General features: G+C 36.8%; 2 protein-coding genes across 3 annotated transcripts in view; one reads left to right on the top strand and one right to left on the bottom strand.

Annotated features, from left to right (window-relative positions):
* The first annotated feature begins 4,013 nt into the window (after window positions 1-4,013).
* On the top strand, window positions 4,014-9,977 carry ETFBKMT (electron transfer flavoprotein subunit beta lysine methyltransferase). 2 transcript variants are annotated; one of them, XM_016152063.2, is made up of 4 exons: window positions 4,014-4,202; window positions 5,685-6,126; window positions 8,515-8,645; window positions 9,457-9,977. In XM_016152063.2, exons 2-4 carry the CDS (start codon window positions 5,801-5,803, stop codon window positions 9,798-9,800), a joined length of 801 nt encoding a protein of 266 aa, XP_016007549.1. In that variant the 5' UTR covers window positions 4,014-4,202; window positions 5,685-5,800; the 3' UTR covers window positions 9,801-9,977. The 2 variants fall into 2 exon arrangements, with proteins under 2 accessions (XP_016007549.1, XP_016007550.1); XM_016152064.2 differs by having other exon boundaries at window positions 5,635-6,126.
* A 796-nt stretch (window positions 9,978-10,773) lies between these two features.
* AMN1 (antagonist of mitotic exit network 1 homolog) overlaps window positions 10,774-23,124 on the bottom strand; it is a 37,310-nt gene continuing 24,959 nt past the window's right edge. Inside the window, exons 4-7 of the mRNA XM_016152065.2 lie at window positions 22,557-22,774; window positions 22,187-22,243; window positions 19,911-20,022; window positions 10,774-13,285 (exon numbers count right to left, since the gene is read on the bottom strand). Coding sequence (XP_016007551.1) covers window positions 13,212-13,285; window positions 19,911-20,022; window positions 22,187-22,243; window positions 22,557-22,774 — 461 coding nt within the window. The 3' untranslated portion in view covers window positions 10,774-13,211. The remainder of the gene's footprint in view (window positions 13,286-19,910; window positions 20,023-22,186; window positions 22,244-22,556; window positions 22,775-23,124) is intronic.

Genomic DNA, 23,124 nt, shown 5'->3' with positions numbered 1-23,124 from the left:
CAATAGATAACTGGTAAATAATTTTATATATACATACAATGGAATACTACTTAGCAATAAAAAGGAGTGAACTATGAATACACAAAATTACATGGATGAATCTCAAAATAATCATGTTGAGTGAAAGAAAAGATGAAAAATACCTACTGTATGGTTGTATTTATATAAAAATGTAGAAAATACAAACTAATCTACGGTGACAGAAAGCGGATCAGTGGCTGCTTGGGGGTGGGGGATGTGGGAAAGGACATGGTGGAGTGGTAACATGCAACATTAAAAATGTTCACTATCTTGATACTGATGATGGCTTCATGAGTGCACACATATATCAAAACATAAATTTAAACTTATGAAGTTTATTGTATGTCAGTTATACCTCAATAAAGCTGTTAAAATTTTAAATGAGACACCGGTGTGACAGTTGAAAATTTACTCATTTGCCTTTTCTTTCATTTAACAGAATTTATTGAGTGTCCAACTGTACCAGAAAACAAAAGAGGAATGAGATGGTTTGCTTTAAAGTCCAGTCTGGGAGCCAGGTGATGACAGTTCTGTGAGATAGTCTTGTTGGATATACCCATATGAAGCTAAGAAAATGTCAAGATCAGTGTGTGTGCCGGGGAAGGCTTTTCAGAAGACCTTAAGCCTGAGCTTCGTTCTGAAGTCTAAAGAGGTGGTTAGGGACAGTGAGGAGGGGTTGTATGCTTGTCTTTAGCAAGGCCTAGGGTGAGAGGACAGGTCTTGTGTAAGAAAAGCAAATTGTAGTGGAGAGGAGGAGGGTTTTGAAACAAGGCAGGATAAGTAACTAGGCACTGATCACTAATAGCCCGGATGCTCTGATCAGGAATTTGGGGCTGATATCGAAGGCCTGGGGGCTACAGAGGATTTTAAACAAGGGAGAACATGATCCGATAGCATGATGACTAAGAGCACAGGTATGTCGAGTTGAGAAAGAAAAACTGACATTTTGCTCTTAAGTTGTCTATTATTATGGTTAAGTAAGCATAGTTAGTCTTTAAGTCCTGCTTATAGATTTTCCTGAGTCATTTTCAGATGTGTACAATTCTTTCCATTCCTGCCGCAATTGCCTTAGCTCTGATCCTCATTATTGCTTGCTTACCACAATATCCTTGAACTGGTGGTTCCCCTGTCTTCAGTCCTGCCTCTCTCTAAACTATTTGCTACCTGCAGCTTAAAACATTTTTCTAAAATTCAAATCTGATCCTCTCATTCTTAGCTGAAAACCTGGTTTTCGGCCTCCAGTCTTGCTCTTATTCAACACTATCTCCATATTTCCAATAATAATCACAGTAATAGTGCACTTAAAAAGCATCCACTATATGCCAGGAACTGTGCTAAGTAAGCTCTGTACTTTTATCTTGTTAAATTCTCTCCATACACTATTATTATTATCATCACTATTTTACAGACAAGATAACTGATTCCTAGTATAAAGGAGGAGAAACTTTCCTCTATCCTCTTATATTTGGTGTTTGGGACATATGAATTAAACCAACAAAAGATTAATAATAGAAAAAACAGAATTTACACATGCAGCACACATATATGCAGGATGATGAATAACTCAATGGTGGAGTTTATATACCTAACTTAGTAGGTAATGAGGAAGAAGAGAAAGGGCACTTTTTGAAAAGATAAATGAATAAGAAATTCTCCTTTAAGAGAATACATGGGAGATATGATAGCTATCTGTTTGGGTGTGGTGTCTACTTAAGTCAAGAAGATAAGAGTTGCTCCTGGATATGGGGTTATGACAGTTGAGCTCTTTTGGAAGGCCCTGCTTTAGGCAGATAAGGGATTTCAGGAACTCAAATGTCTTGAGCTCAAAATAATTCTTACACAAAAGTGGCATATTTAGAGGTAACATAGCCTGATCCCCTTCATTTTAAAAGTTTAATAATGTACCTGAGGTCATACAGCTAATAAGTATAATTGAATAACCTGTCTAAAAAAAAATTAAAGAAAAAACCTTTAAATTTGTCTTTAAAGACAAATTTTTGTATGGAATAATTTTTTTTTTTTTTTTTTACTTACATTTGCAAGACAGGCCAGTTATTAGAGAATTGGCTCTCTGAACAAAAATGTAGACAGATATTTAAAGGCAAAAATCACAAGGTCAGAATACTTCAAATTGTTATTGTAGTGGCTGAAAAAATGACTCTTACTGGAAATTACTGTTTGACTATCGCTATGGACACATAGGCCTTTGATTATAGGGACATAACATTCTAAACAAGCTTTCTGCTTCTGTAACCCTGCTTACGCACCTGACCTGTGAGTTGACAGGTAGTGAATAGAAGAAAAATAGACCTTTGTGTTTAGATGGAATGAAGAATGAGATTTTGGGCTTAAAAACCCTGTACCTCTACATTTCAGGGCTGCTTAATTTGGGGTCTGCGTACCCCTGGCAGACCCAGCTGGCTGAATAAAGAGTGTGTTTCCTATAACTCACTGAGTTCTGGTGGTCCATGTGTCTTTTGGGGGCTGGCAACTACAACATTATCAGTTGATAAGTCTGCTTGGTTGCATCAGGTCAATTTTGATAAAAGCAATTTAAATATTTCTTTCAATTAAAAAACAACACGTCAACAAACAACAGAAAAGAAAATCCAGGTGTCTGTTTTTCATGGCTTATGTGGGACTATAGGAATGTAAGGCCTTTTCTGAATGATAAAAATGTAAATTAGGAAAAAAGCTATTTAAGCTGCAGTGTAAAGAATAAGTTAGAGGAAGGCATATTTGGATAGGGAAACCAGTTACAGCAATTCAGGCAAGCGATCTTAAGGCTGAACTAAGGCAATGGCAGAAGGGATGGAAAGAAGTGGATCAATTGTAAAACTATAAATGAGGGGAAAGGACGTGTAGCAATTGCTTTAGCCTAGTTCCAAGTTTTGGATAAGGTGTCTTCACATAATTAAATGCATCTTCAATGATGAGCGCCGAGATTTTCAACAAAAACCCTCTTTCGTAGAAATGTTAGACTTGCCTCCTCTGGTTTCTTGGGCAATAATTGAGATGTTTTTGCCATTCACTGGGATAGAACATAGAAGCTGGTCGAAAACAACAATTCTTGGACAAATTGATCTTAAACATGTATTACAGTTTATTGCCTAGCAAGAGAGTGGTGAGTGTATAGAAATGAGGAGTTATAATTGAGAAAACAAAAGTTTATATTGGCAGCTAATTTTTGGAAAGTGGCTAGTGTGTTAATGAACATAGCTTTATTCACAGTCATAAAAACACCATTTTGGTTATTATAGAGGAAATCTAGGGCAGAATACTGAAGTGCCAGGTGTATTGCCTAAATATACCATTCATCTAAGAAGCAAATGATAAGGATACATCTTGGGCTGTTAACTGGAATGACAAAGTTTCATTCCTCTGTAGTAGTTCCTGGAAGTTCCAGTTTACAGGGAAAGCAGGAACCCCACTTAAAGAAGAAGCAGAGACCCCAAGCAACGAGCTCTAATTTTGAACAGGTGGCTTCCAGTTTATTTGTCAAACTACCAAGTCAGCAGCAGAAACAAGGTTTGCCTAGTTCTTGGTTTAGGGCAGCTCCCTCCCCTCTCCCTCTTTGGTGTGCAGGTTCAGGTTTTAATTGTTGTCAGGTGAGATGGTGAGTTAATTTTGGAATGTGTTGAGTTGAGGGACCGGTGGGATGTCTGAAGTCTAGTTGGAAGATGGACATAGGAGTCTAGAACTTGACTGACTTAGGTTGCAAATCGATTTAGATTGTACATTTACTAAAATTATTATAAAAGGGAGGGCTTACGTTGTGGTTTAATCGCAGTTCGGCGCAAGCGTCATAAAGGGCGTATACACTATTTTGCAAAGGACTCTATTCCCACTGTCCAGAAATGTGATTGGCACAGTGTCATAAACAGTTTCATAATGAATATTTTGGAAATCAGAACCTGACGTTCCCCTATTTCGCACCGCCTGTCCCTTTAAGAATGACTAGAAAAGGGATTAGAGCGCGCTGCTGGGAAGGAAGGTGGGGCCTGCCGCCCGGAGTCCCGCTGCCGCCCTCGGGGTCCCGCTGCCGCCGCCCTGCCCCCAGCGAGCCTCGGGCTCTAGAAGAGGAACTCACGAAGTTGTAAAGAATGCACGAAAAGACGTGCAAAGCAAGTGACAGGCGTGCCCTGTGCTTTAGCGTCCCAGGGTGGCGTTAGCAAAGCCAGGTAAGGCGCAAAGGACGGCTGTGCTTGTCTCTTTAAGATCAACTCCAGTCCTTAGAAGGAAATAGCGCGGTCACAAACACGTGTGGAACTTACCTATTTGAACCTGTCTTCTTATCATTTAATGCATATACTAAGTGTCCACTACAGAAGCATATGTTCATACCTGATTGGTGCTGGGGTGGGAGGGGCAGATGTCGGTGTAGATGACATGGTGTTCAAAACCAAAATCTTACATTTGTCCTGCTGTTGTTTTTACACCTTAGGTTTGTGAGATTAAAGGGCTCCAGTGCTTCCTAATAGAATTGGTCCAAATGGGTTGTCAGGCCGTCAGAGACCCCTGAGATTCCCCAGGACATAAACGTGGGGGTAACTAACACTCACTAGAGTCTTCATGAATTTGCACACGAGTGGCTAGACAAGCATTTTGGCCTGCCTGGTGTTTTTATGTTTTAGCCACCAATGTTTAGAAGTGGGAGCTTATGTGTAAATAGCTGGCTTACTTTGAGAAATTGGAAGATCTGGCAAGGGAGGCATTCCTGCCTGGCAGCATTTTCCTGGCCCCTTTGGGCCAGTGTTTAGCAGCAGTCTCTAGTTTGCCACAGCCCCTCTGTTAACTTACAGCCAACCTGCATCACTCATTTATCATTAGTTTGGCTCATGGTAGACATTTGGGTTTTGGGTCCACTCTAAATGCTTAGGTAGATATGACTATTTAAAACATTTATGCAGAACAGACCAGGAGTCCGAAACAACTGGGTGTATGGATTTGTTTAAACTGCTGTTCTTCATTCTCACTTTTTTTTTCAAGGTATTTTTTTCTTTTGAAACATGTGTTTTCAGCCCAGGCTTGATAAAGATGAATCATCAGAGATATTTACAGAAAGAGATTTGGAAGTCGCTATTCTTTTATTACAATTAAATCCATAGTTTAAGAAAAACATCTGAATCTTGTTTACATTGTTTTATGCTACGACAATTGTTATTGGAGTGTAGTCAGTGTAATTTGTATACCTCTGCCCACAATTATAGTTTGTAATCTCCACAACTCTTGGCTAGACTTCATAAAGGCAAGAACTGTGTTTGCCTGTTAATTCTGTTCCACAACTAGAACCTAAGCTTCCTGAAGACAGAAACTTTTATTTTGTTCACAGTTGCCAAGTATAGTGCCTGCTTAAAGGTAAGTGATTAAATTATGAAAGAACTTTAAAAGATATACCTCATTTTATGTAACACGCATTGTTCCTGAAGATTTCTCTCAAAATCAAATTCTTTTATATTTGTTCGAAATTTAAAGGATTGTTGTGAAAAGGCATCCTTTTAAAAGATTGGATTGTCCTACACTGATGACCAATGTTTTCATCTAAAATGAACTTGTATTTGTGAATTATCTGCGACAGAGCTTACATTGTAATATTTTCTTACTTTGTAATAGGATTTGGAAGTCTGGGTGAGCCTTGGGATTTTTGGTATCATTTTTTTTAGAGATCTAGAGATTCCAGTTGAGATCAAGTTGGCAGCCGGATCCTTATTCTGTGCCCACAAGGAGCTACTCTTATCAACAGCAACACTGACGGAACCTGTGTTTTGGAAAAGGACTGATGGCCTTGAGCCTTGGTTGGAGAGCATTTGCACCATTTCCCATGAACCACTGTGGTGTCTTTGTGAAGGCTGTGAGAAGCAGTGGTCTTTCCTTGTTACCCTGGGGCCACGGTCCCTGGAGGGGAGCTAGAAGCCTTTTGGACCCTGAGATGAAAGCTTTCCTGGAGGAGAACACTGAAGTCACCAACAGTGGCAGCCTCACCCCTGAAATCCGGTTACGGCTTTTGACCCCCAGATGCAAGTTCTGGTGGGAAAGAGCTGACCTGTGGCCCCACAGCGATCCTTACTGGGCGATCTACTGGCCAGGAGGCCAAGCTCTGTCTAGGTACTACCCTAAATAAAATGGGAATTTTTAAGGTTGCTACAGATCCTTTCTCTTTTCAGCTCCTTCCAACTCCACAGTCTTCATGTCCCTCACAAAAAAAAAAAAAGAGAGAGAGAGAGAAACTTTGCATTCTTTTCTTAATTTAGAGCAGTTTAAGCATATTATTTGGCTGCTTCGTTGCATAGTTTTACCTTCTACTCCATGCTTATCAAGGTATTTCCGCAATATATTTCTTTCCTCAAGAGAAATCCTCGGATCAGCTGTCAAGACCCAAGATAGCTGTAAATGATCCAGATTTCACACTGTTCTCAGGTTCATGGTTCCTAATGTAGGGTCAGTGCAGAGATCCTAGATGGAACCTAAAGCCCCTGTCCTTAAGCTCTCCTAGTTTAATCCTGTAAATGTTACTCCTTAAGCCTCACACCCCCTCCATCATTACCTCTTCTCAATTTCCCAAAGAACGAAAAACGTCAGTGAGTGGATGGGCTGCGCAGATACCCTCTTCTCTAGTGGTTTATTGCCGTCTCAGGTGCCCGTGCAACTTGAACCTGCATTCTTAAGGTCCCTCCTTCCAATTCCCCACACTGCAAAGGTCTTTAGGACATTTTCTTACACATTCACACTATGCTTTTTATTAAAACACAACTGCTGAAACAAAGGCAAGAACTTTCAGCTTTCAATCTAGTCTTTGCTTTTCAACGGGTAAATGATTTCATCTGTTTGTGCCGCAAGATTGCAGAGCTGTGAAACAAGGGATGACTCCTTTTTCACATGAATGATATAGCCTAACAAAATTAATGTTCAATATAGTTGTAAATGCAAAATAAATGCAAACCTAGAGCTTTTGGGAGAATCCCGAGAACTGGAAAGCTTTTCAGGAAGAATCAAACAATTCCAATTTTCTGGTCGTATCGCCAAATTTTCAAACTTTATTGTTTATACCATTTAAAAATATACTGACATTTTAAGTGACTATTATCTATTGTTATTTATCAACTCCAAATTTACAATCAAATTCCTTAAGAGACTGTCGGAATCAGAGTACTCAAGAGTGGTGACCTACAGATGTGTTTTGCTTGGCCTTGGGACTGTTTTTCTGAGTTACTCCCTAGGCATTTTACAGTGTGATAGAGAACTGAACTTACACCCAGCATCTGGGGATTTTTACAAGGACTTGAGTTTAGGATGCCCGCCCTAAGTTCCCTCTTTGCTTTTACCAGGGTTATTTTAAAATAACTACTTAGAGTTAAGCCCTCGAAAAGTTAGTGACCTGTGTCCCCAGCCACCTTCTAAGTAATAGGTGCTTGTACTCTGCTCTCTATCTGCTGCTTCTGACCTGAGAAGGATAGCTCTTCCCCCAGCTCATGGTGCCTCCTTGCTTCTGGGATCTGGAAGTAATAAATCTTGTGACTCTATTTCCTGTGTTGGTGCATTGAAACTGTGCCTTCCATCAAAATGACCGTGCAGTTTTTACCTCCCCCAGTGGTAGCTCACACATGGAGGGAGGTACCTGATGCCCCAGTGTGGGTGGCTTGTACCTCTTTATTTGGCAGGCCCTAATCTGCACATTCTTAAATCAACTCCTGCTGCACAACACAATTGTAAACTTTTTTAAAAAATCAGTTGCTAACATTTAAAACTTGAGGGATTTCATGTAAACTCTACATTGATTTGAAAAACAGGTACAATCTCTTGTAAAAGGATTTCTGTGTGGCAATAATTAGTTAAAGATGGGTAGCAGCTGTTCCTTCTAACGGCATGTACACCCCTACTTTGTCGTAGTCTCTGCTATTTATTATTCCAGTTTTAAGATCAAGTATCAGTTGACTTTCATTATTTTAGTATTTTCTCATTCATCTTCAGATTTGGTAATTACTTAGCCTTGATCCAAATTCTTTGGTTGAACCAGACTTTGATCATACCTTACCAGAAAGGCTTTTGTAATAGAATTCAAGGAGAGGGTATAACTACTCTATGATAAACATTCAAAGGAGATGGTGGATTTTGGATCTGGCATACTGGGTCCTGATTATAGTGCTATTTTGTCTGTCTATATTGCTGATGTTTAGTAGTTTGTAGATCATAGGAAGTGCTCAATATTTTTTAAACGGTGACTTTAAGAGCATGATTAGTCAGTTTTATGAACTGCTCTCTACACCTGCTGAAGAGTAAGGTCAAATGACTAGGTCCTTTCTCTACCACCTCTGTCCATCTCTTAAGATTGACATTTTGTCTCTAGTCAGGTCAAACTTGCCATGGTTGGACCAAGTTCCTCTGCTAAGTTCCACTATTTCCTTGTCTAGTCAACACAGAGAAATTTTTCTTGGTTACCTCTTACTGAGTTTCTTCCATCTCTTAAGATGTTTTTTCACTTTCTTTCTAATTTAGGTATCTTTTGGATAATCCTGATGTCGTCAGAGGAAAATCTGTGTTAGATCTTGGGAGTGGATGTGGAGCTACAGCTATTGCTGCTAAGATGAGTGGGGCATCAAGGATCTTGGCCACCGATATAGACCCTAGTAAGGATTTCATATTTTTAAAGTATTTATAGCTCATCTCCCCGCACCCCCCCCCACCGTCAGGACAAATATCTACAGATGCCTCGACATGATAGTTTATTTCCATTTGTACAACATATCATGAACTATGTATGTTCAGTGGTACATTATTTGTGGGGAATCCTGCGTGGCTTGAGTTGACAGTACATTTCCCCCAAGAGGATTTGTATTTGTGTCTGTCAGATATGTCAAAGTGATACCAACCTGAGAACTTACTGTTGATTTCTGGGCTAGGAACTTCCTGAAATATATAGGTAGTGTTTATTTGACTCAAAACCCAAGTAAGGATAGGCCTGTGTCTTTGAGGGTGATGTTGTTCCATTAGAACCCAAGTTGAAGCAGGTAAGTTTTAATATCTGATTTTCTTCTAGTCTTTCCTTTCATTGAGGATGCAGCCTTTGAAGGTCTCTATTATTTGATACAGGGGACTCAGTTCTAACTTGCCATAATGCTGAAGCCTAACACTTGTTCCCCTGTCTCCTGTACCAACCAAACCTCTTGGTTACAGAGATTAGCAAATGTTTCCTAAAACCCCAACATTTCTAGGAGTTTTGTATTGATTGTTTTGTTTTGGGGATATCCATTCAAATATTTTAAAATTGCAGTATACACGGCTTATACTTGCATAAACGTTAGGCTTCTTTACCTAAAATCATCTTTCAACAAAAAGGAAAAAAAAACATTATTAGGAGATTTTCTAAATTACTTAAATGAATCAATAGGGAATTAAAACAGCCTAATATATACTAGTTCATCATATGTTTTCTTAAAGTTGCAGGAATGGCTATCACACTAAATTGTGAATTGAACCAACTGAATCCTTTTCCAATCTTAACCAAAAACATTTTGGATTTGGAACAAGATAAGTGGGACCTTATAGTGCTTGGAGATATGTTTTATGATGAAGACCTTGCAGATAGTCTTCATCGATGGCTGAAGAATTGCTTTTGGACCCACAGAACTCAAGTACTGATTGGTGATCCTGGACGACCCCAGTTCAAAGGACATAGCATTCAGCATCAGCTGCACAAAGTGGTAGAATATTCGCTTCCGGAACCTACTAGGCAGGAAAACAATGGACTGACAACAAGCACAGTGTGGGATTTCCAGCCTTGAGTTGTCAAATTGCTTCCAAGTAAGGGTATAACTATGTCTGGGTTTAACTCTCCAGTTTAAAGAATGCAATTCCTATTAAATGGAAAATCCTGTTTCCAAATATGAATGTTTAAGTTTTGTCAGCCTTTGTCATGTAACCAGTTCTGCCTTATACCAAATATACAAACCTCTATCTGCCATTTTTTCTAGTTTTACTGCTATAGAAATATAATTATAGAAGGCAATATTCAGTAGTAGCAACATGTAATCTAAGTAGTGGAGAGGAATTACACATTGTAGCAGAGTCTGTTTCCATAGTTGAGGACACCTGTATGATGTATCGTTGAATTAAACAAAATATAAAATATGGAATATAGTATTCAGAATATAATAGGGCAACCATAAATAAAATTGACAACCATGGATAAAAACAAGATTTTAGGATTGCCCACATACTCTGCACTGTGACACTTTGGTTATACCAACACTTCGTGCCCCAGGTTGTCAGGATCTTCTGTTATTAAAAACACTATGACATAAATAAGAAACAATGTGAAGAATAATATGTATAGTATACCACTTCTTATGTAAAAAAAGATGTACGTATACACTGAGGAAAAGACTGAAGATAGTGAAAATACAAAGTGGGGTCACTTTAACCAAGCTGCTGAATTATTAACATGAAGATGGAGGCATGAGGAAACAATTCTTTTTCTTGTCTTAACTAGCCTGGGAACTTAAACTTTTGAATTTTCCAGTCCTATGTCAATGCTGGGACATTTATTTACCTGTGGGTAACCCTCTGGCTACCCCCTAAAAGACTCAGGATGTGACCAGACCTCCTGGTGCCCACTCTCCAGACTCCCTGGCATCCAGACCTCTGACATCTGGCTGATACTGTCCTGGGCCAATTTTAGGGCTGAGGATGCAGGACTGATTATTCCCGAGGATGTGACTTTTACTATAAGAACTCTTAACTTTTCTTCTTTAAAACTTTTTTTTTTTTTTTTTGTCTAGCCGTGTTTCCAGTTTGTAAACTCTAAGACCCTTGGATAAATCTTTGTCATTTTTTTCTAGCAAAGCCTCCAGACTCTTTTTGAGTTTGTTTGACAACACTTACATATATACGTATGCATATAAAATACATATTTGCTTGCAGTATTCATAGAATATCCCTACAAAGATAAGAAACTCGGACTAGTGGTTGCCTTCTGAGAGGGTACCAGATAAGCTGGTGGACAGGGATACCTAGTTTTTACCTTTGAGTCTTGTAATTTTGTACTAACTCTATATATTGTATTTCCTATTCTCTAATTTAAAAGTGCTGTAAACACCACCACATATATGTTCTAAGCTAAGTATAAAATGTAGCCTAATAGTGGCTATACACACACACAAATATATATGTATGTATATATACACACATATGTACGTGTATATATATTTCCACACTATAAACATAGCACATTTATAAAGTATTAATAGTAAGGACAAGAAATATAGTGAATATGTAAACCTTCCTAAATATGTACAAGGAATTCACTATACCACACTTTCCTAGTTTTTCACTACATCAAAGTTAAAATAGGAAATCTGTAAGAAAGTACCACTGAGATAGGCTCAGGGCACAGAGAATATGCTGAATTTGGGGGTAGTTTAAGCACAGTATACTTCAGAGAATTTTGTGATTGCAGAAGAGTAATACATTTCATTGAAAAACTAAGAGCTGTGCTGTTTACTTCACAATGTGAAACCAACAGTGCTTCAGGATACAGCCTCTGTGATGAGAGTTTATATTTACTCATATATTCCTGAATGTAGTTTTTAAGGAAGAAAGTTCATAGATGAAGACCATATATTTTAGAAATGTGATATTGTGATTTATAGGATATACATAAATATATTTGGTCATTCATATGACCAAAATATATTTCTCAAATGTATTGGTTTTCATCCATAGTTCCTGGCTTACACCTCTCTACACTTTTGGAATTTCCTGAACAATAAGCAATACAGCATCTTTTATTATAATATTTGGTGTCTCGTCCTCAATTCCTGAAAACAGAGCCATAAAGGTGAAAGGATGTCTTGTTATTCATAACAAGCCTCCTCCAACATAACTGGGTTTTTGTTAATGAAGGTGGCTTTTGCGGAGCACCTAAGGATAGGGGCTGGTTGCCACGAACCAATCATGAACAGAGGGTTGGAACTCGCAGTTCCACCCCCTAATTTTTGGGGAGGAGAGAAGGGTGAGAGGTTGACTCAATCAGCAATGGCCAATTAATCATGGCTACAAAACGTGGCCTCCATTAAAAGCTACAAGGAGGGGGTTTGGAGAGCTTCCAGGCTGAAGAACCAGAAGCCTTCCATCTGCCATGGCTCCAGGCCCCAAACTCCATGAAGACAGAAACTGCTTCTTTGTTCAGGACCTCTCCCTATGTATTTCTTCACCAGGCTGTTTTATGTAACCAATTGGTATTCTAGTGAGTAAACAGGTTTTCGTGAGTTCTGTGAGTGGTTCTAGCAAATTAATCGAACCCAAGGAGGGGGTTGTTGGAACCTCTAATTTGTAGCCAGTAGATCTGAAGCACAGGTAACAACCTAGACCTGTAAATGGCATCTGAAGTGTGTGTGTGTGTGTGTGTATGTGTGTGTGTGTGTGTGTTGAGGAGAGGCAGTCTTTTAGGACTCAACCCTTAACCTGTGGACTCTGATGCTATCTACACATAGACAGTATCAGAATCGAGCTGAATTCTTGGACACCTTACTGGCGTCTGAGAATGGTTTGTTGATGTGCGGGGGACTCCCTCCCACACACAGAATTAGGTCTGGGAACTCTTCGGAAAAAGTAGCCATAAAAACCAATAAGATAAGTGGCTGGACAAGGGCTTTGGTAACATTCATAGGCTGAATGGCTAAGGGATTTGATGTCATAGATTATGATATTATAATATTTCTTTGTTTCATTAAATATTAAATTCTGTGAAGAATTTACAAGCCAGATGTTCAGCTTTACTTTTGGCCAATGGGCATTTAAATACTTCAGGAAGAGAGGAACCAGAAAATAGTTAAAAAGGTATTTACACTTTTAGAAATACCTTTACTTAGAATTCTAATGTCTAGCCATATTGGTAAATTTCTCTTATAACATCTCAAATACCTAGGTAGGAACAGGAAATTTCCAGGGAAAATAGGTAATTTTAACACTTAGTTATTTGAGAAACAAACACAGTACCCACCCCCACTCCTCACCCCCAACATCCATCAGAAGGCATGCTAGGAATACCATTTCAAAAACAATAACTCATCGAGCAAACAGAATAATAGCACTATTAAGAGTGTTTAAGAGTCTGGTTAAAGCACAAACCATATTATGTATTGGAAAGCCAATCTCCAAGACCATCATTTCCTGATAATATGAAGATCATAACATCAATAAACAGTCCATGTCACTTGCTTTAATTTGTTTGGGCCTACTAATTGCTCCAAGACTTCGCGCGAATGATCTACGAAAGAAAACAATGACAATACATTAATTCACAGTAATCAGAGATATTTCATGTGTCTTAATGCATAAACTGGGAATGATAACCACTATATCTCATAGGGTTAAAGGATTACATGAGATGACATGTAAAGAATAGCATACAATTAAAAATATACTTAATTAATGGAAACCCTCACTATTATTAGCTGCAGTGCACATACCATAGTGATACTTTAAAAAAATAAGACAGGCATATATTGTTTTCTCTGTAATTTCACCAACCAGAGAGTAATGGTGTAATTTTATCATTAACCCCTGCATAGCCTTTCTCAGGCTCCTAGCAGGAAACAGATGACACACTAAAGTGGGGTATGTGAACGAGATTTAATGAAGTAACTATTTACAAAGGAGTGAGCAGGATTAAAGAAAGCCAGAAGTTAAGGTAACCACTTTGGAAGCTGAAACATGTCCAAAAGGGTTAGAGGGGGGACTAGTTTCTAGAACAGGATGTTGTGGTGCAATCCAATCTAAGACCCATGAAGCCAATTGAGATGAATTGTGAGCCTTTCTTAGCCAACCAACGACTGACTCTCTACCAAGCAGGGTCAGAGGAGATCAGCCCCAAGCTTCCAAAGGAGGCAGCTTATAAAGCCTAAAACCACATCCTGGTGGGCTTTTGAACAAGCAAGCAGATCACAAAAGCAGAAGTTGGCTGTTAGCCTCTTGCACAAAGATACCTGCTTCCGGGGAACTTCTAAATCTTAGATCAAACAGCGCCTTGTAGGCAGTTTTGTTATCTGCATCCTGGCGGCTGTCAGTGCTTTTCCTGGGGGCTGGCGCCTGAAGATATCACTTCCCATCACTTCCCTGTAACTGGCTTACTGGAAAATTTTCCACTCCTATAAGGACAACTTGCTTTCCATGTCATACAGTATTACAAAGCATGATTTTTAATAGATATTATTATATGAATTAATTAAAATTTAACCAATGTTTATTATTGGACTTTTAGATAGTCTTCAGTTATTCACAATGTAGAGTAGTGATTTTAATAAGGTTTACATCTTTTACAAAGTCAGTTTTACAATGTCTTAAAAATATGAATTCAAAAACTGCTTAAATTTTATTTGAAAATTATTCAGAAGTTTAACAAACTTGTTTCATAGACACAATCTATGTTTTATGTACAAAATATCTCTAACCCAGTCTTGGAAATTTAGTGGTTATTGGATTTACTAATTTCACAGACTAGTAGGAAAAAAAGTGAGCCCAACATATGGTTACTAAATTTTATTTTAAGTAAAACAAAAAGAAGCCCAAATACCAAGGTTTAATGTAAGCAAGAGAACCAGAGAGTATATGGAAATAAGAACTTATAGTTGGGAAAACAAAAGTTTACAACAGCAGCTAATTAAAAAAAAAAAAACTAGTAAGCTAACAAACATAATTTTATTCATTGTCATAAAAATATCAGAAAGGTGTTATACAGGAAATCTAGATTAAAGAAAGGTTTCTAATAGGTTGAAAGTAAAAGGATGGACAAAGATGTATGATGCAAACAGTAAATGCAACAAAGTTAGAATGGCTATACAAATAGAAGAAGGGAAAACACAACTCATTCTCTTCTAATGGCTGAAAAATGACTGCTAGAAATTTATTACTTGCAGGAAAATTACTACTTGGCTATGCCCATGAGAACATGGCTATGTCCATAGTAACATAGGCTGTTACCCATAGGAACATAACATTCTAAACAAGCTTTCTGCTTCTGTACCCTGGCTTACGCACCTGACCTGTGAGTTGACAGGTAGTGAATAGAAGAAAGATAGCCCTTTGTGTTTAGACAGAATGAAGAATGGGATTTTGGGCTTAGTAACTCTGTGCCTCTACATTTCAGGGCTGCTTAATTTGGGGTCTGCGTGCCCCTGGCAGACCCAGCTGGCTGAATAAAGAGTGTTTCCTATAACTCACTGAGTTCCAGTGGTCCATGTGTCTTTCGGGGGCTGGCAGCTGCAATACTCTAAGGCCAGTATTACCATGACACCAAAGCCAGACAAAGGCATCACAAACACACAGAACTACTTGAAAATCCTCAACAAAACACTAGCAAACCAAACCTAGTGACATATAAAAAGGATTATATGCCATGATCAACTGGGACTTAGCTCAGGAATGCAAAATGGGTTTAATATCTGAAAATCAATTAGTACAATATACTGTATTAATTTCCTACTGCTGTTGTAATAAATTACCACAACCTTAATGGCTTAAAAAACCCACAAAAATAGTATCACATAGTTTTGGAGGTCCGAATTCCAAAATGGATTTCACTGGGCTAAAATCAGGTTTCAGCAGGTTCTGTTTACTGTCTGACTATAAGGTTAGAAAATTTTGTAAACTTAGAAATATAGTAGAGAAGATAAACCTGTTAATTCAGGGAATCTGATGGGTAACTACAGTGTACACCACCAATTTGGGGGACAGATTGCTGTGAGGATAACGTATATTAGAACTGTATAAACATATGTCCATACATATATTGTCTTATATAGGTCAAATTACATTTGAACAATTACAAGAAGAAATATATAAGGTGTCATGAAAGAAGAAAGAACTTACATTTTTCATGCCCCACCTCAAAAGTATTTGTCTTCGTTGGAGAAAAAAAAAAAAAAATTAAACATACAATGGTAGCAGTGATGATGGGAAAGAGGAAGAGTAGAGATAACTTGGGTATTGAAAAACTTCGGCCTTTTCTCTGTAAGAATCTTGATTGATAACAGCCATTGTGTATGAACTCTTGCATTTTTATCAGGTCTTCCAATTGTATGACTGATAATTATACATAAAGGAAAGCTGAGGTCCATAAAAGGTAGGTAATTCAATGTTTTAGAGAGATGGCAAGAGACTAAAGATCAGTGTTCATTTCATTACATCTTGAAATTTTAGTTTTAGTCTTAGCACTATTATTAAAAACTGTTACAATGGGCAAATAACATTTTGATATCTCACTTTCCTATTCTGTGAAATCAGGGATCGGAAAAATAATATACACAGTATTCTGGGCTAAACAAATTGAGAAATGCTTGGATAAAAAGTTTTAAGTTTCTTAGCTATCATATTTTTCAGAGCCTTTGATAAATTAGTATTCGCTATAGTGTTGTGTTGCATTTCTCAAGCTTTTTGGACATATGAACATTTTTTGTTTTATGCCATCTATACCTCTGGTGTCTTCTAGAACACCATGCATATAAACTATAGTGAAATCAAAGGATTTAGGGACAGATCAAGGAAAAAGATATGACCACGAGGTGGCAGCAGGACACAAACAGCTTTATTTGGGCAGCACTTTAAAAGGTTTGCATGCAGAGGAAGTCCCTCACAACGTGAGACCCTCCCAGAGTGTGTGTGTGGGGTGTGTGGGGACACTACTCGGAAGGGGACTAAGGTGTTAGGGTAAGGGAACTCCCAGAGGGCTGTCAGCAGTAAGACCAGGAACCTCTGGGTCACAGGGCTGCAAAAAGTAAGAGTGGCTTGGGGTCTTTTATAGCCCTAGGTTTTACCTTATTTATGGGTAGTAAATGTTGAGTGTAGTTTTTCAGGGTGTGCAAAGCAGGCAGGCTCTAGATGGATAGATAAAAATAAGCCTCCCACTTCAAAGAAACAAATGATAGGAGTTTGTTGTCAATGATAAAATTTTAGCTTTCAAGTGAATTTCGGAAAACTTGTATCTGCCATTCTGATCTTGAAAGATACTCTACCTTTCTGATGAGATCAGTGGTGATATTGACAAATGTGATTTTTAAAAAATAATTATCTGTGGTGACATTTGAAATATCTATGTAACTCAGAGGACCAATATTTTCCAATATTGCCAAGGCATGATGTTACAAAATCATATGGGGGGGGCGGTAAAAGATTCATTCAAAATGCAAGACAAATTGTAATGTAAGTATATGAAAATTTCATTGATATGTTTTCAACTTCCACACTGCAACTAACATTTAAGAAATTACCACTTGCTGAGTTTGGGGCAATAGTAAAGAAGAGTATCCACAATGGCCTAAAAAGTGATGATCTGAATGAAAATAGTTCTCTCTTCTTCATGTAATAGGTTTATTATTTTAAAAAATGAGTTAATAAATCTATTCAAAATTCTCAGCTTTAATATTTAATTAATAATGTAAGCTACATAAACAACAAATACTTTGGGATCCTCAGTTTTTAAGAGTGTAAATGGGTTCTGAGATCTATTTGAAAAATGCTGCCATAAGGTATTATCTCAATTACTAAAAACTAAAAATGGTTGTTTATGTCATCACCGATTAGAATACAAAGAAAAACCAATAGAATTAGAATTTATTCTGAAAAGTAAGAAGGTATATGAAATCTAGGCATCTTCTAGAATTACATTTCTATCATCTATCTTTTAGAGAGAAGATAAAACCCAAATACTAGAGGGAAGGAGAAAAACATGCTTTTAACATGCACACAGGTCAACATCCATCAGAACAATATTTCTTACAAAGAATAAACCATGGGACACATTTTGCTTTCAGATGAACACAACTGTTCAATGATGTGTGTGAACCATTCTCTCAGAGAAAGCTGGTTCTGTTTTTGGACTCAGTCTTTAAATATTGTTAGTTACATAGACAAAAAAGAGTCTGTGTGAATTCTCCAGCCTACCATGCCCCTTAAATTCATAAATTCCAGATCTATTTAAATAAGGAATCTAAACAGACCCTTTCTACTGTCAAATACCATTACCATGTTTATGAAAAGGTCTGGCTTAGGCAATTGTTTCCTTCGTGAACCTGAATTGAAGTGGGTGAGTTTTAGGCTGAATGACCACTCTTTCCATTGCAATATCAAAAGGACTAAACTACATAGTCGCAAAATTCCCTAAACTTAAAGTGGTCAGTATTCAGTGCTAAGAGAATAAACAATATATTCATAATCTGACTAATGTTTATCAAGGGTATTATAGAATATTACAGATTGAATAATCTAATAATTCTATAGATAATCTAGAGATTACAAATAAATAGCTTTATTTGATCATGTTTCTAAACACATTGATTTGGAAACCTACTGAATGAATAAGAATTCCTTGAAGGGAATGGCTACATAAGCCTCTTGGTATTAAGAATCAGTTTAGTTTTCTGTACTGTATTACATGTTCAGGTGTTATGATCTCTGAATAAATCAGAATATTTAAAGTTTTCCTTTTTTCTGTAGAAAGGGAGGTAATCTTTAACTGACCAATTATGAAAAGGGTCAGTTAAAGATTCATCTGGCTTTGGGAAAAAATTAGCCCCTTTAGAGAAGATCTGTAATTAAAACAGTGCGGGGAAAACAGAATCATTTTAAGAGTAGCACTTACTTGTTTAGTGTATGGATGAAATGTACACATATCTCAGTGGTAGATTTACACACTTTTAGCTGGTATTCTGAAAAGATCTACTATCAAAGGTTGCTCTTACTACAGTTCACATACTGTGGTCTCTTACACCTTATAACAATAGCCTACTTATTAGAATACAATTTTATTGTTGGATGACTATTTGAGAGACTTTGCTTGCCTTTTCACAACCCCCAAAGTAGTGTACACATGTACCAATCCCCTGTACTCAGTCCTATGAGTTTTCCTGGTTCTGAATTATTTTCTTAAAATTATTATTAATTTTAGAAGGTAAAACCAGTCACATGATACAAAATTCAAAAGGCAGAAAGAGTATATATATAGTGAAGGTTTTTCCTCCTCTTGTCCTTCCACAACTTTCCCTAGAGGTAACCACTGTTAACAGTTTCTAATGTCCCTTTTGGTGTTAGTTTTTTGAGAGGTTTTTTTTTTTTTTTGCCTAAAATTAGATATAGTAATTCTCTCAGATATCTGGTAAACAAATATAACCTATTATAGGCTTGATTTACATTGGTGGTCCAAATATAAGAAAAAAACATTAGTTGCCAAAAGGACTTCTGGGATAATAAAAACCTAGAGAATAACTGTTTAGACTGTAGTTAGAGAAATGAGCCAGAAGGACTTGGCATAAGTACTGATTTACAAGTGAGATCCAGGTTATACTGTGGTGTAGGTAAAGATAATGTGAAAGGGGTGAGGTGCTGTGGTTTCTGGGGCACGGCGATATACAGTATCATGGCTCTCGTACAGGCCAAATGGGCTATGAGTACTTTGTTTTCCTTCAGTGAAGTACCACATTAACCTAAGAGTCCAAATTATTTTGAATCTCAGTGGCTATAGATTGATGGTTATTTAACATATTTGATATATGTAATATTACGAACTTGAATTTTTTTATTGTTTACATTAAGTATTATGACCACTATCACTGCTATCACCATCATCCTCATAATAGGTTACATTTATTGAGTGTTTACCATCACCACCACCACCACCACCATCATCATGACCAACATTTACTGAGCCCTTACTATGTATTAGGCACCATATAAAAAAAGCGTTGTCAGATAACCGTCGTGACCAAGTTTATGAGGTAGGTACTGGCATTACACCCATCTTAGAGAAGGAGAATAATGGCACGAGTTAAGTAATTTACTCAAGGACACAATTGCTAAAAGATAAAACCAGGATTTGAACGCAAATGGTCTATCATACTAACCTGTTATCAAGGGGCACCCATGGAACAGTAGTATACGTATCTGAGGACAGCAAGTAAGGACAGCTTCTACAGCCTCATCAGTCAGATTCACACAATGTCCCATATGAATCTCCTATTTAAAAATAAAGGATATTCAAAAGAAAAAACAGGTCTATGATAATCGTACGAAAAAAAACTTGAGAAATACTCTGATACAAAAAGAATCAAATATCTACTTGTAAGGAAAACTATAGAAAGGACTATTGCAAGTCTGCAGTAATTTGGAAGGTATAGCAGCTTTATAAGTTAAATGCCTAACCATTTTATAAAGCAATTTGCCAATATTTATTAAAGTTGAAGATGACTATACCCTAGAATCCAGCATTTTCAACTCCAGATGTCCACTGTATAGAGAGAAACTCTAGTACATGTGCACAAGGAAACAATTTATAAATATGCCCATTGTAATATTATTTGTAATAGTGAAGAAGTGGTGACTGGGATTCAAATGGTGGTTCATTAATATAATAGAATAAGATAAAACAGTTAAAATGAAAAAATCTATTTGTATTAATAGACATAAATTTTAAACATAATGTTAGTTTAGCCACTTTTGAAAATAGTATGATGCTATCTTATAAAGCTAAACATGTATGTACTATATGACCCAACAATTCCATTCCTAGGTGTTTATACAAGAAAAATAAAAACATAATATCTATATACTTTTATATAAATATTCATAGCAGTATTTATAATAGTCCAAATTAGAACCCAAATGTCCATTAAATGGTGAATGTATGAACAAACTGTTATACCCAGTTTGGAATATTAGTCAGCAAAAAAAAAAAAAAAGAAAAGGAATGAAATATTAACACATGCAACAACATGGATGAATCTCAAACACAGTATACTAAGTGAAAGAAGTAAAAGAAAAAAGTAAAAAACCAAAGACTATATACTCAATGATTCCATTTATATAAAATTATATAAAAGGCAAAACCACAATGACAAAGTATTGTCATTGGCACTGATTGCAAAGGTGCAGGAGAAAACTTTTTAGGGTGATGGAAATGTTCTATACTTAACAGTGGCCATAGTTACAAGGCTGTATAACAATTACCAAAATTCAAACTGTACACGTAAACAGGTGAATTTTACTGCATGTAAATTATACTTCAATAGAGCTTGAAAATTGAAAAACAATTTTGAATAAAAAAGAAAACTGTAAAAGAACATATACATTATGAAACTACTCTGTAAAAATTTAAAATATTGAATCCTGTTTAAGGAGATTTAGGTGCCACATTAGTCGTTGAATTAAAAGGCTGAACACTAATTTTAAGATCTTTTGAAATGGCTGTATAATATGGCTATTGGGGTAAAAAGAAAAAATCCTTTTCTCTATCCTGTCTTTGGAGGCCTGCAAATTAAACTGACAAAAAACAGATTAGCAAGAAAAAAGATAGAGTTTACTCACACGTGTGCTCACAGAGAAAGTGGCTCCAAAAAATGGCTAGAATTTAGAGTTTATATTTCATCTTAACAGGGAAAGGGAGCAGGGTTAAAAGGGCACTTATAGAAAAACAAATGCCTTAGTAAAGACAAGAATGGGCCTTTCAGAAAGTAGATAGCAGGTATGATGGTCTTATGACATTAAGTATTTGTTTATACAATTTCTCATTTGACTTCTCCAGGGATAGGAGTGATCTCTACTGGTGTGGGAAGTCTTCTCTGAAGGGGGTTTGATGGCAGGTGAGTCCTTTTGGAAGGCTCTGCTTTTAGGCAGATTGGTGGTGGGGGATATTCAGACAAATTCTCTTTTATATGAGTTGATTCTCAAGCATCTTCAGCTCAAAATAACTTTTACGGCACCATAGTATCCTTTTCTGGATCCCTTCATGGATCCAGAAAAATACGATGGCAAGAGAATAATAAGTAATTCCAGTAGGAATATCAGTCAGACATGAAAATTCTAAAAGATATCACTTTATATTGATAAACTTTCAGTCTTCATCCAAAATAAGACCATCCTTAAATGTATTAGAAGCTAAAACTTCTGGAAAATAAGAACTTTCATTGAAAATAAAATGGGTTTTTATTTTAAAGCATACTTTTTATCTTCTACTCTACCAGTTTTTCGTTACTCTGGAAATAAAGAGGTAAAGACAAAAAAAAAGTTCATGGAAATACCTAATTGATAATAAGGCACTGGTTGTCTGCTAGGTTTAAAAATAATTTCTGAGGATAATATAAAAAATTAGTTAACATCATCTTTATAGATATTTTCAAATTACCTCTAATTTCTTGGCACAAGGTCCACTAACGAGTGCAACCACACCATTGTCAGATACCTAAGCAAAGGAAAAAAATAATACAGCACATAAATGAAGATGATGGAGTAAAATTTTCTAAAAATTATTCATCATTTAGATATAGTTTTATTGTCTCCTATTCAGCAAATATGTGTTTTAATCACACATACCTTCGACCCTTACTTAAAATAATGTGCAGAATGTGCCAAATTATATTGCAATTACTTAGCCACCAAAGCATGAACTGGTCAACAATTTCACCATTGAAAATAATTATGTTCTTTTGATGAGTCATTGAAAATATTGGGCAAAAACATACAGTTTCTGTATTTCAAGTCTATATTTTATTTACCTGAGTAGCTGAAAAATCGACAGACTGCAAAAATAAGCAGTTTTCTCCTAATGCATGTAAGGACACATCAGTAATTCCTAAGCAGCCACCTAAATCAATGACCTTTAGCAGCCGGCAATTGCGTGCAAGAGCAAGGACTCCCTCATCGGTGAGATTGCAGCATCTTTTCAAAGAAGCTTCATGCAGGTATGAACAAGATGAAGCCACAGCTTTTATTCCTGGGGAAAACACAATTGTGTATCAATGAGTTATACATGTATATATGAAAGAAATGTGACTGATTTGCATTTTAGCAATCCCTGGTACTGATACATGCATTTGTATGATAGCCTTTTTCAAAGAAGTCCATCTGTGAGGATATACTTATTTTCCAGTGATGCTGTCATTATTTAAAAGTCTTTGGAATGTTGTAGGAATTTTCTACACAGTCTGTAGTATATTCTCCAGAATATCTGCATTTAACAGTAAGCCTTTATTGTTTATGAATAGAGAGTGCATTGGCTTTTAGGAAATAGCCAAGGCATTCATGACCAAATTAGGTAACTAAATAGAAAATGATTCTCCTTTT

The sequence above is a fragment of the Rousettus aegyptiacus genome, unplaced genomic scaffold (assembly GCF_014176215.1).
Source record: "Rousettus aegyptiacus isolate mRouAeg1 unplaced genomic scaffold, mRouAeg1.p scaffold_m13_p_2, whole genome shotgun sequence".
Classification (NCBI taxonomy): Eukaryota; Metazoa; Chordata; class Mammalia; order Chiroptera; family Pteropodidae; genus Rousettus; species Rousettus aegyptiacus.
Note: the sequence above shows the minus strand (reverse complement) of the source record. Positions and strands in the feature narration are given on the sequence as shown.

Bases quoted from the DNA above. Each gene is read 5' to 3' on its own strand.
- ETFBKMT (XM_016152063.2), top strand. From the start codon at position 5,801: ATGGCCTTGAGCCTTGGTTGGAGAGCATTTGCACCATTTCCCATGAAC. The intron at 6,127-8,514 runs GTACTACCCTAA...TTTCTAATTTAG, and splicing joins GGAGGCCAAGCTCTGTCTAG to GTATCTTTTGGATAATCCTG. The intron at 8,646-9,456 runs GTAAGGATTTCA...GTTTTCTTAAAG, and splicing joins GGCCACCGATATAGACCCTA to TTGCAGGAATGGCTATCACA.